Below are 12690 nucleotides of genomic sequence, written 5' to 3'. Positions count from 1 at the left end.
AGTACTTTGTCTATTTTATCTGTTTTTTCAAAGTACCAGCTTCTAGTCTTATTTATTAATTCAATAGTTCTTATACTTTTGATTTTATTAATTTCTCCCTTGATTTTTAGTATTTCTAATTTAGTTTTCATCTGGGGATTTTTAATTTGCTCCCTTTCTAATTTTTTGAGTTGCATGCCCAGTTCATTAATTTTTGCCCTCCTTAATTTGTTAATATATGCACTCAAGGATATAAATTTCCCCCTGAGTACTGCCTTGGCTACATCCCACAGAGTTTGGTAGCATGTCTCATCTTTGTTATTTTCTTCAGTGAAATTGTTGATTGTTTCTATGATTTCTTCTTTGACAAATTGGTTTTGGAGAATCATATTGTTTAATTTCCAATTGTTTTTTGATTTGCCTGTCCAGGTGCCCTTACTAATTATTATTTTTATTGCATTATCATCTGAGAAGGTTACATTTATTATTTCTGCTCTTTTGCATTTGTTTGCAGTGTTTCTATGCCCTATTACATGGTCAATCTTTGTGAATGTACCATGTGCAGAAGGTGTATTCCTTTTTGTCCCTATTAATTTTTCTCCACATATCAATTAAATCTAATTTTTCTAGACTTCATTCACCTCTCTGACCTCTTTCTTATTTATTTATTTTTTATTTTTATTTTTATTTTTTTTTTTTATTTTAAACCCTTAACTTCTGTGTATTGACTTATAGGTGGAAGAGTGGTAAGGGTAGGCAATGGGGGTCAAGTGACTTGCCCAGGGTCACACAGCTGGGAAGTGTCTGAGGCCGGATTTGAACCTAGGACCTCCCGTCTCTAGGCCTGGCTCTCAATCCACTGAGCTACCCAGCTGCCCCCTCTTATTTATTTTTTGGTGTGATTTATCTAGATCTGAAAGAGGAATATTTAGATCTCCCACTGTTATTGTTTTACTATCTATTTCCTTCTTGAATTCTTCCAGTTTCTCCTTTATGAATTTGGATGCTATGCCATTTGGTGCGTACATATTGAGCAGTGTTATTTCCTCATTGTTTATACTGCCTTTAATCAGAATGTAATGACCTTCCCTGTCTTTTTTAATCATATCTATTTTTACTTTGGCTTTGTCAGAAATCATAATAGCCATTCCTGCCTTTTTTTCCCTCCTTTGACGCCCAAAAGATTTTGCTCAAGCCCTTAACCTTAAACTTGTTTATGTCTACCTGCCTCATATGTGTTTCTTGTAGAACACATATGGTAGGATTTTGGTTTCTAATCCACTCTGCTATTTGCTTCTGTTTTATGAGTGAGTTCATCCCATTCACATTCAGTTATAATTATCAATTGTGCATTCACTGACATTTTTGTATCCTCCCCTAGTCAGACCCCTTCTTATACTATTTCCTTTTAAACCAGTGGTTTGCTTTGAGCTGGTATCCCTTATCCCCTCCCTTGAATAACCTCCCTTTCTACCCCCTCCCTTATTATTCCCCTCTTTTTATTTTTAAAGGCCTAATGAATTCCCTCCCCCTTCTTCTCCCCTCCCTTTTTTGACCTCTCCACTCCCTTGCTCCCTTTGGTTTATCCCTTCTTTCTCAGTAGGGTTAGATAGAGTTTTATATCCCAATGTATAATATAGCTACTCTTCCCTCTCCGGGTCGATTACACTGAGAGTAAGGTTTAAATATTACTTCTTAATGCTCTCTTCCTCTCCTTCTTATAATAGTATTTGTCCCCTCCCCTTCTCATGCCCTCTTTGTGTGTAATAGAATATCCTATTTTTCTTATTCACTCAAGTTTCTCTTGGTGTCCCCTACTATTCACCCCCTCTTTCCCACCCCCCCATATCATCTTAGAGCATTTAGTATTCCATCCTCTCCCTATGAATTATTCTTCTGATTGCTATAATAGTGAATAGAGTTCACTACAGAGAATTATACATAGCATTTCTCCACATAGGAATACAGATAATTACATCTTATTTAAGCCTTTAAAGAGGCAAATTTAAAAAATTATAATTTTTTTTCCCTTCTCCTCTGTTTCTTATTTACCTTTTCATGTTTCTGTTGATTTTTGTGGTTGGATATCAAACTTTCCATTTAGTCCTGGTCTTTTCTGTGCAAATACTTGGAAATCTTCAATTTTGTTGAATGCCCATGCTTTCCCCTGGAAGTATATAGTCAGTTTTGATAGGTAGTTGATCCGTGGTTGAAGGCCGAGCTCTCTTGCCTTTCTGAATATCATATTCCAAGCCTTGCGGTCTTTTAGCTTGGGGGCTGCCAGATCCCGTCTGATCCCAATTGATGCTCCTTGATATTTGAATTGTCTCTCTCTGGCTTCTTGTAAGATTTTTTTCTTTTACTTCGTAGCTCTTGAATTTGGCTATTATATTCCTGGGTGTTGTCTTTTCTGGGTCTAGTGTAGAGGGTGATCTGTGGATCCTTTTAATGTCTATATTACCCTCTTGTTGTAGAACTTCAGGGCAATTTTGCTGAATAATTTCTTTTAGTATGGAGTCCAAGTTTCTATTAATTTCTGCTTTTTCAGGAAGACCAATGCTTCTCAAATTGTCTCTTCTAAACCTGTTTTCTTGGGCTGTCACTTTCTCATTGAGATATTTCATGTTTCCTTCTATCTTATCAGTCTTTTGACTTTGTTTTATTTGTTCTTGCTGTCTTGAGAGATCATTAGCTTCTAATTGCTCAATTCTAGCCTTTAGGGACTGGTTTTCGGCTATAATCTTTTGGTTTTCCTTTTCAATCTGGTCATTTCTGGTGTACAATTTGCTTATAAGTTCATTTGATTTCTGAGCCTTACTTTCCAATTGCAAAATTCTGCCTTTTAAACTGTTATTTTCTTGACAGATCTCCTTCATTTTTCTCATTATCTCTGATTTGAACTCTTCAATAGCTTGTGACCAGTTTTCATTATTTTGGGAAGGTTTGGATATGATTACTTGTTTGTTCTCCTCTGCTGTTTGCTCTGTTGTCTGGATTTTTCTCTGTATAAAAGTTGTCGAGTGTTACAGATTTCCTCTTGATGATCTTTCTCTTCTGGGGTTCCTGATTTTGGCTTGCCATTGTTAGACTTACGCCTTCTCAGCTTTATCCTCACACTCAGGGTCTGTCTGTGCTGTCTAGGCTCCCGAGGTCTCAGGTCTCGTTTTTCTCGGGGTCAAGCCTCCTGGTCCTCCCAGTCTGCCCTTCTGCCCGAGGCTCCTTCAGCAGTCTCAGGGAACTGCTTCCACAGCCGTGCTCCCGTCTGCACAGGGTTCCCACTAGAGGTCCAAGCCTGCGCTTGAGATCCTTGTCCATACCTAGGGCAATGCCTTCACCCGCGCCAGCACTCAGTGTCTGTATTCAAAGTCCGTGTGCATTCTTTAGCCTCTTGGGGTCCTAAGTCTTACTGCTCTCAGGAACAGGCCCTGGAGCTGCCATTGACTTAACAGGTGCCCCAAACCTGCTTTAACTCTTGTGAGCTGGCCTTGGCACTCTTTGTGGTGTAGGGGGTCGGGGAGGGGCTTCCTCAACTAGTGCTCTAGTGTGAGCTGTTTCACCCCTTTATAGCCTGGAAATGCCCCAATTCCACATACCTTTAATGCTGTTACCTGTTATGGGTTCACTTCGTTCGTCTGGATTTGTTTTTATGTCCCCTTGAGGAGTGCTGTATGCTTCAGTTAGGAGAGATCAAACAGCTGCTCTTTACTCTGCTGCCATCTTAACTGGAAGTGCCGAATTGCATTCTTATAATTTTAGTTTAGATTCCTAGTATAAAATTCCTGGCACTATTGCAGATTAGCAGAATCATAGATAATTTATTATTTTGAAGTCAATTGTCTTGCTTCTGGTTACATAGTTCATACATGTCTTCCTGACTTGAATTCTTTCCTTAATCCATGTGTGTGCTTGCCCAATTTCAGAATCCAGTATAAAATTAACCTTAAAAATCTTAAAAACCTTTTTTAAAAAGAAGTTACAGACCACCATAGCTTGGATTTTTGTGTTTTCTCCCTTCTTTTTCTGTTTTCTCAAAGAACTCCTTTTAATTTCCTTATTTCTATCATTCGTGAATGGCATTATTTTTGGTAGAATTTTCTGAAAAATGACTTTTGGTCCTTCATATTTCAGTATTTTTTTTCCTTTTTAAATTTGTTTTATTGTTTGTTACATTAAAATTTCCAGATAACCCTCCCCATCCCTCCTTTCCCCCCAAATAAACATATTTCAACATTTTCTAATGATTCTGGATTATAGTTTATAATGAAAAATTTTAGGCCAGTTTTTTCTCTTGAAGTATGACTTTTTCCAAGTACATTCAATAATGAGAATAGTCTTGAAAGATTCTTCTTTTTCTGACTTTTTTAGGTTTACAGCTAGACCACTAGTAGAAACCATATTTGAAAGGGGAATGGCCACATGTTTTGCTTATGGTCAAACAGGAAGTGGAAAAACTCATGTAAGTGGTTACCTAGAATTTTCTTTTATTTATATATTTATGTGTGTGTGTGTGTGTGTGTGTGTGTGTGTGTGTGTACACACACACACATATGTATATGTATATTTATGTGTGTTAATATAAAAACTTTATAAAATATTCCTAGCAATTATATGAGAGTATAACCATAATTCATTTTTTTAATGGTTGCCTTTAGGGAAACAACATTATAGATATGAACATTTAAGATAGAATTTGTTGTTTTTATGTAACATTTGGTCTTTATTTTTAAACTTCTAGACCATGGGTGGTGACTTTTCAGGCAAGAACCAAGATTGTTCTAAAGGGATATATGCACTAGCGGGTAAGTTGGCCTTTTTTATATTTTATTTACAAATACTTTAAACTTGATTTGTCAATTTTTAAGACTAGAAAATCTTACTTTGGTTAAATTGTAAACTAGAATCATAAATACCATATATAAATAGCAGCAATAAATAAATCTTAATGAAATAATATAATAATCATTGGCCACGTGGATTGTGGAAGGGGAAATTAGCAAAAGTCTTGCCCAGTTCCCTCCCTCTCCCCTCCAAAAAAAGAAATGCTAATATAATCATTGAATTATCTTTTAAAATACACAGAAGAGAACAAGAGGATATTTAGAGGGCAACTAAATCAGTATAGCTTTGTAGATAACATGTTGAATTTATGTATGCTATATTATGTGGTATAATATTATATTATGGTATGTATTTTTTGAAGAAAATTGTATATATTGAGATTATTTGGTTTCCACAGAATCCTCTTTGTGTTCTATTTTGAATATGACAATTTGTTTTATGAAATTAAAAAAGAATTTTGTATACCTTTTTGGTGGTATTAATGGAAAGTTAACTGTTTTTTGTTTGTATGAAACTCAACAGCTCGAGATGTCTTTTTAATGCTAAAGAAACCAAACTATAAGAAGCTAGAACTTCAAGTGTATGCAACATTTTTTGAAATTTATAGTGGAAAGGTAAGTCTAGGCTTAGTATTTACAATCATAAAAGTTAATTGTTAATTTCATTTGAATAGAAATTGAATTATTTTAAAAATTTGGCTTTTTGAAACAGTTTAAATTATTACGTAATCATTGTTTAAAATCTGCTCAACCAGCTCTCCTCTGTTCTTTGAGTCCCTCAGTTCTATTAGCATTTCATTACTTAACATAAATGTATTTTTTTTCCCAAAGGTATTTGACTTGCTTAATAGGAAGACAAAGTTGAGAGTGTTAGAGGATGGTAAACAGCAAGTTCAAGTTGTGGGATTACAGGAACGAGAGGTTAAATGTGTTGAAGATGTTCTGAAGCTCATTGAAATAGGCAACAGTTGCAGGTACCACTAATACTTTTAGTTGATATGTCCAAAATTTCAAATATTCACTTAATTATCTTGTATGTATGGATATGTGTGCTTAATATAAAAATTTTTTTAAAAAACCACTAAGGTCATGGCAACTAGTCCCATCACTTCCTGGCAAATGGAAAGGGAAGAAGTGAAAGCAGTGTCAGATTTTATATTCTTTGGGCTCAAAGATCATTTCAGATGGTGACTGCAGCCATGAAATTAAAAGATGCTTGTTGCTTGAAAGGAAATCTATGGCAAATCTGGACAAAATACTAAAAAGTAGAGATACCACCTTCTTGACAAAGTTCGGTATAATCAAAGCTATCATTTTTCCAAAATGTATGGCTGTGAGCACTGGACTATAAGGACAGCTGAGTGCCACAGAATTAATGCCTTTTAATTGTAGTGCTAGAAAAGACTTGAGAGATTTTTGAACAGCAAGGAGATCAAATTAGTCAATGCCTAAAGAAATTAATAAAGTCTTATTAATTGGAAGGTTAAATGTCAAAACTTAAATAATTTGGCCACATGCTGAGAAGACAGGACTTATTGGTGAGGAACCTAATATTGAGAAGGTTTGAAGACAAAAAGGAGAAGGATAGCAGAGCCATGAGATGAATAAATAGTGTTACAGAAACAAGAAATAAGAGATTGGACATGCTTTGGGAAATATTGAAGGTTAGAAGAGCCTGGTGTGCTATGAACTATGAAATTGTGAAGAAACAGATGCAACAATTGAACGACAACATGTATGCTTAATAATATCTGAAGTCCTTCAAATGAACCTTGATATCATCCATATGACTACTTTCTCTAATGAAGCAAATTTTGACCCTCTAGTAAAAGTTTTCGTAAGTTGTAACTATAAAAATTCACCTGATGTGGAGTCTTGTCAAATGTAGCTAGACTGGTGCCTCTGACAGTAGTCCATTACTAAGCCTTACTCAGAACTTTGATACCTTAATACAAACTACTAGTCCTTTGAACTTCTCTGGCACTGTTTAAGATCCCTTTTTGATGTTTATGAGCAACTATATTGTATGACTTCATTAGGTCTGTGATCTCTTTGATATCAACATTCACATATTGCAATCCTATCTTGCATTCTCAATCTGATTACTCCAGACTATATTTTCTCATACATTCTTTATATTCTCAAAGCAATCTTACCAATTCCATCATTGATTCAGTTGTAGTTCACTGCCTTTCCCAACTCTGTAGTTTTGCCTTCTAGCTTTATATATGTAGACCATAAACATTCTTCATCTGCATGGAATTTCTATGTGGATCATATTAATTTTGTCAAGAGTAATGGAAAATGGAGGATCAGAAAAAGACTTCAGGGAAGCAAAACTAAGATGGCAGAACTGCCCCAACATTGTCCTCCAAAAATTTTTTTAAAATAACTCCTCAGTTCAAATTTTGAAGCAACGAATCAACAAAAGGTCAAAGTGAGACATTTTTCCAACCTAAAACTAGGTTTTAGGAGGTCAGTATGAGAGCTCTGTGATACCAGGATAAGAAGTAACTCAGAATGGGAACAGTTCTAGCAGTGGGCTTGGAGGTGTGTGAGAGACCAGTGGTGGCTTCCAGGGCTTCTCAGTGTTGAGACAGGATGGGTATTAGGGACTATTTGGTTACTAATAAATTATAGGGACGTTTTACTGGCACTGGTTTAACTGGCACTGATTGGCGACTCTATTGCCTATGAGTAGATCTAAGTTATAGTTTCAAGTCAGAGAGGAACATTAGCAGGAGAGCAAGGACCACACTTTTTTCTAGATCACACAACTTTGGAAGCACCAAAAGCTTGTAAATCCTCAGAAATAGCTCAAAAACAGCATACACACACAAAAAAAAGCCTGAAGTTTAACACGGTGCCTCCTCAACCCCCAGGTGAACAGAGCTCAATTTAAACATAAAATTAAAAGTAAAAAAATAGGCTAGAAATATGAGCTATTAGCAAAAAAAAAAAACTTGACATTAAAAGGCTACTATGGTGGCAGAGAAGACTGACAAATGCATAAGACAACAATGTGAAAACTACAAGCAAAACTTCAAAGAAAAATGTCATTAGGACCCAATCTCAACAAGAATTCTTAGAAGCATTAAATAGATAAGACTAGTAGAGGAAAATTTGGGGAAAGAATTGAGTGTGAATTATGAAAATAGAAATAACAGCTTGAAAGAGGCACCAAAAAAAATAGCACTTTGAAAAGCAGAATTAGCCTAATGATTAAAAGAGGCACAGACATTCTCTGAAGAAAATAATTTCATAAAAATTAGAATTGAGCAATGAGACTCCATGGAATAATGACTCCATGAGACATCAAGAAACAATAAAATGAAGTCATAAGAATGAAAAATCATAGGAAAATATGAAATATTTTATTGGAAAAACAATAGTCTTGGAAAATATATTGAGGAGAAATCATAATCAAAAAGAACTTTGACATCATATTAAAAAACATTACGAAGGTGAAACTGCCCCCAAAAGCTTTGGTTCAGAAGGCAAAATAGAAATTGAAAGAATCCACAAGTCACTTCTTGAAAGAGATCCCGGAATGAAAACTCGGGAATATTACAAACAAATTCCTCAGCTCCCAGATCAAAGAGAAGATACTGCAAGTAGCCAGAAAGAAACAGTTGAACTAAATATTGTAGAGCCATGGTTAGGATTACAAAAGTTTTATTAACATCCATATAAAAGGAGTAGAGAGCTTGAGATAAAATATTCTAAAGTGTGCAGTTAGTATTACAATCAAGAATCACTTACTCAGAAAAACTGAGGGAGAAAAATGGGTAGTTAATGAAATTTAGGGATTTTAAGCAGCCCTTATGAAAAGACTAGAGCTGAATAGAAGATTTGATATTCTTAACAGAAGACTCAAGAAGCATATAAAGGTAAACATGAAGTGAAATCTTAAGGATTCAGTAAGGTTAGACTGTATGCAACTCACATGAATTTTATCATTATTAGGGCAGTTAGAAAAAGTCTGCACAGAGGATATGGTTATGTCAGTTACATTAGAATGATCTTTTTAAAAATGAAAGGATGAAAACTACAGAACAATCTCCTTAATGAACATAGATGCAAAAATCTTAAACAGAATACTAGCAAAGAGACTCCAGCAAAGTGATCAGGAGGGTTATTCATTATGATCAGGTGGGATTTATACCAGGAATGCAAGGATGGTTCAACATAAGGAAAACCATTAACATAATTGACCATATCAACAAGCAAACCAACAAAACCACATGGTTATCTCAATTGATGCTGAAAAAGCCTTTGACAAAATACAACATCTTTTCCTATTGAATACACTAGAAAGTATAGGAATAGAAGGACCTTTCCTAAAAATAAAAAAACAGTATATATCTAAAACCATCAACAAGCATCATATGCAATGGGGATAAATTAGAAGCCTTCCCAATAAGATCAGGCATGAAACAAGGATGCTGATTATCACCTCTATTATTTAGCATTGTTTTTTTTTTTTTGTCTTTTTTTAAACCCTTAACTTCTGTGTATTGGCTTCTAAGTGGAAGAGTGGTAAGGGTGGGCAAAGGGAGTCAAGTGACTTGCCCAGGGTCACACAGCTGGGAAGTGTCTGAGGCTGGATTTGAACCTAGGACCACCAGTCTCTAGGCCTGACTCTCAATCCACTTATTTACTCAGCTGCCCCCTATTATTTAACATTGTACTAGAAACACTAGCAGTAGCAATTAGAGAAGAAAAAGAAATTGAAGGTATTAAAATAGGCAATGAGGAGACTAAGCTATCACTCTTTGCAGATGATATGATGGTCTACTTTAAAAAATCCTAGAGAATCAACTAAAAGCTAATAGAAATAATCAACAACTTTAGCAAAGTTGCAGGATACAAAATAAATGCACATAAATCATCAGCATTTCTATATATTTCCAACACATTAGAGCAGCAAGAGGTAGAAAGAGAAACACCATTTAAAATCACCCTAGACAATATAAAATACTTAGGAATCTATCTACCAAAACAAACACAGGAATTATATGAACACAACTATAAAACACTTTCCAAACAATTAAAACTAGATCTAAACAATTGGAAAAACATTGATTGCTCATGGGTAGGATGAGCTAACATAATAAAAATGACCATTCTATCCTAATTAATTTACCTGTTTAGCGCCATACCTATCAAACTACCAAAAAACTTTTTTACTGAATTAGGAAAAACTATTACAAAGTTCATTTGGAAGAACAAAAGATCAAGAATATCAAGGGAAATAATAAAAAAAAAAGTGAAGGAAGGTGGCCTAGCAGTACCAGATATTAAACTATACTATAAAGCAGCAGTCATCAAAACGATATGGTACTGGCTAAGAGACAGAAGGGAGGATCAGTGGAATAGACTTGGGGTAAGTGACATCTGCAAAACAGTGTACGATAAACCCAAAGAGCTGAACTTTGGGGACAAAAATCCCCTATTTCACAAAAACTGTTCGGAAAATTGGAAAACAACATGGGAGAGATTAGGTTTAGACCAACATCATACACCCTACACCAAGATAAATTCAGAATGGGTGAATGACTTGAATATAAAGAAGGAAACTATAAGAAAATTAGGTGAACATAGAATAGTATACCTGTCTCATCTGTGGGAAATGGAAAATTTTAAAACCAAGCATTAGAAAAAATTACAAAATGTAAAATAAATAATTTTGATTATATTAAGTTTTTATACAAACAAAAACAATGCAACCCAAATCAGAAGGGAAACAACAAACTGGGAAAAGATCTTTATAACAAAAAACTCTGACAGAGGTCTAATTACTCAAATATACAAGGAGCTAAATCAATTGTATGAAAAATCAAGCCATTCCCCAATTGATAAATGGGCAAGGGATATGAATAGGCAATTTTTAGATAAAGAAATCAAAAGTATCAATAAGCACATGAGAAAGTGTTCTAAATCTTTAATAATTAGAGAAATGCAAATCAAAACAACTCTGAGGTACCACTTCACACCTAGCAGATTGGCTAAAATGATAGCAAGGGAGAGATGAATGTTGGAGGGGATGTGGCAAAATTGGGACATTAATGCATTGCTGGTGGAGTTGTGAACTGATCCAACCATTCTGGCTGGCAATTTGGAACTATTCTGAAAGGGCTATAAAAGAATGCCTGCCCTTTGATCCAGCAATACCATTGTTGGGTTTGTACTGAGGCTCAAACAACCCCTCTGTTTCCCCTTCCACTATTAAAAGCTCTTCCTTGCAAGCGTATTTTATTTGAGAAAACTTTTCATGTTCTACCTCTTCCTTCCCCACTTCTCCAGTGTTCTCACCCTTTCAATTTTTAAAAAATATTTTATTTATTGTTTTTGGAAAAATTTTCAATGTTACTTGATTCCTGTTTTTAATTTCCCCTTCATTCCCCCCTTCACTTCTCCCCCCCACATCCAAAGCGAGTTTCCACTGGTTTTAACATGTGTGATCAGTCAAGTCTTATTTACATATTATTGATAGTTGCATTGGTGTGGTAGTTTCGAGTCTACATCCCCAACCATATCCACATCAACCCATGTGTTCAAGCAGTTGTTTTACTTCTATGTTTCCACTCCTATAGTTTTCCCTCTGAATGTGGGTAGCATTCCTTTCCATAAATCCCTCAAAATAGACCTGGATCACTGCATTGCTGCTAGTACAGAAGTCCATTACATTCTATTTTACCACAGTGTATCAGTCTCTGTGTACAATGTTCTCCTGGTTCTGCTCCTTTCACTCTGCATCAATTCCTGGAGGTCTTTCCAGTTCACATGGAATTCCTCCATTTTATTATTCCTTTGAGCACAATAGTATTCCATCACCAACAGATACCACAACTGTCCACCATTCCCCAATTGACGGGCATACCCTCCCTCGCTTTCCAGTTTTTTGCCACCACAAAGAGCGCAGCTATAAATATTTTTGTGCAAGTCACCTCCCCCCTCAATGCAACTGTTCCAGACTCTAAATATCAACTATCAGTGGTTTAATAAAGGATAAATCAAAATCAGGGTTCAGGGGAAAAAGGTATATGGGAATCCAGGAAGGAGGGAAAGGATGAACTTCTCTATCAGCTAAGTCTTCTCCCCAAGAGAGCAGCTCTAGACTTCTTCAGTGGCTTGGTCACAGTAGCTAACTCTCTCTTCCTTCTACAGTCTCCTATCAAATGTTTCTAAACTAATATAAAAGGGAAGTAACAGGATCAATGGATTCAGGCAGGATCAGGGAAAGGACCCTGCTTCCCTTCAAGCCCACTTCCCCAGGAGTTCAGACTCTCTGGACAAATGGGAGAATTGCTGGTCAATGTCTTCTCTGTTGGTATTTGTGGTCTCCCAATAGTCACATATAGAAGCACAGAGAACCCAATTCACTCAGGATTCACCCGACAAGCCCAACCTCCCAACCAAAGAAAGGAAACCCCCACCTCCCCCAGCTCCTCGTCCAGTCAGGAGAGAAGTGACAGTTGAGGAATTTCAGAATTTTCCTCCAAACTCCTCTTGCTGTTGGCCCCTCCCAAATGGAATTCTGAATGGGCACATTCTGCTGGGCTAGTTTCAGGGTCCATTGCGCACCCCCCTTCCCCCTCTCCCAGCTGCCTGCTTGCCGTTGCAAATTCAGTTCACACTGTTACACTAAACAAATTGTGGCATCGGATTATGATGGAGTACTTTTTTATGCTATAAGAAATGACGAGAAGGGCATAGTTTCAGAAAAACATGGCAAGACTTTTTGAACTGATGCAAAATATAGTGAGAAGAACCAAGAGATCACTGCACAATAATAGCAATGTTATAGTCATGGTCAGCTTTGAAAGACTTGGCTGCTTTGATCAATACAATACTCTTTTAAGATGACCCA

At 36.0% G+C, this 12690-nt stretch overlaps 1 protein-coding gene across 4 annotated transcripts in view; it reads left to right on the top strand.

Moving 5' to 3' along the window:
- Positions 1-12690, top strand: part of KIF2A (kinesin family member 2A) — a 131407-nt gene that overhangs the window by 95101 nt on the left and 23616 nt on the right. For all 4 annotated transcript variants that reach the window (XM_044663702.1, XM_044663692.1, XM_044663683.1 and 1 more), the window contains exons 10-13: positions 4345-4435; positions 4715-4778; positions 5341-5432; positions 5649-5791. In XM_044663702.1, coding sequence (XP_044519637.1) covers positions 4345-4435; positions 4715-4778; positions 5341-5432; positions 5649-5791 — 390 coding nt within the window. The remainder of the gene's footprint in view (positions 1-4344; positions 4436-4714; positions 4779-5340; positions 5433-5648; positions 5792-12690) is intronic.

This window comes from Gracilinanus agilis, chromosome 1, assembly GCF_016433145.1.
Source record: "Gracilinanus agilis isolate LMUSP501 chromosome 1, AgileGrace, whole genome shotgun sequence".
NCBI classification, from domain to species: domain Eukaryota; kingdom Metazoa; phylum Chordata; class Mammalia; order Didelphimorphia; family Didelphidae; genus Gracilinanus; species Gracilinanus agilis.
Note: the sequence above shows the minus strand (reverse complement) of the source record. Positions and strands in the feature narration are given on the sequence as shown.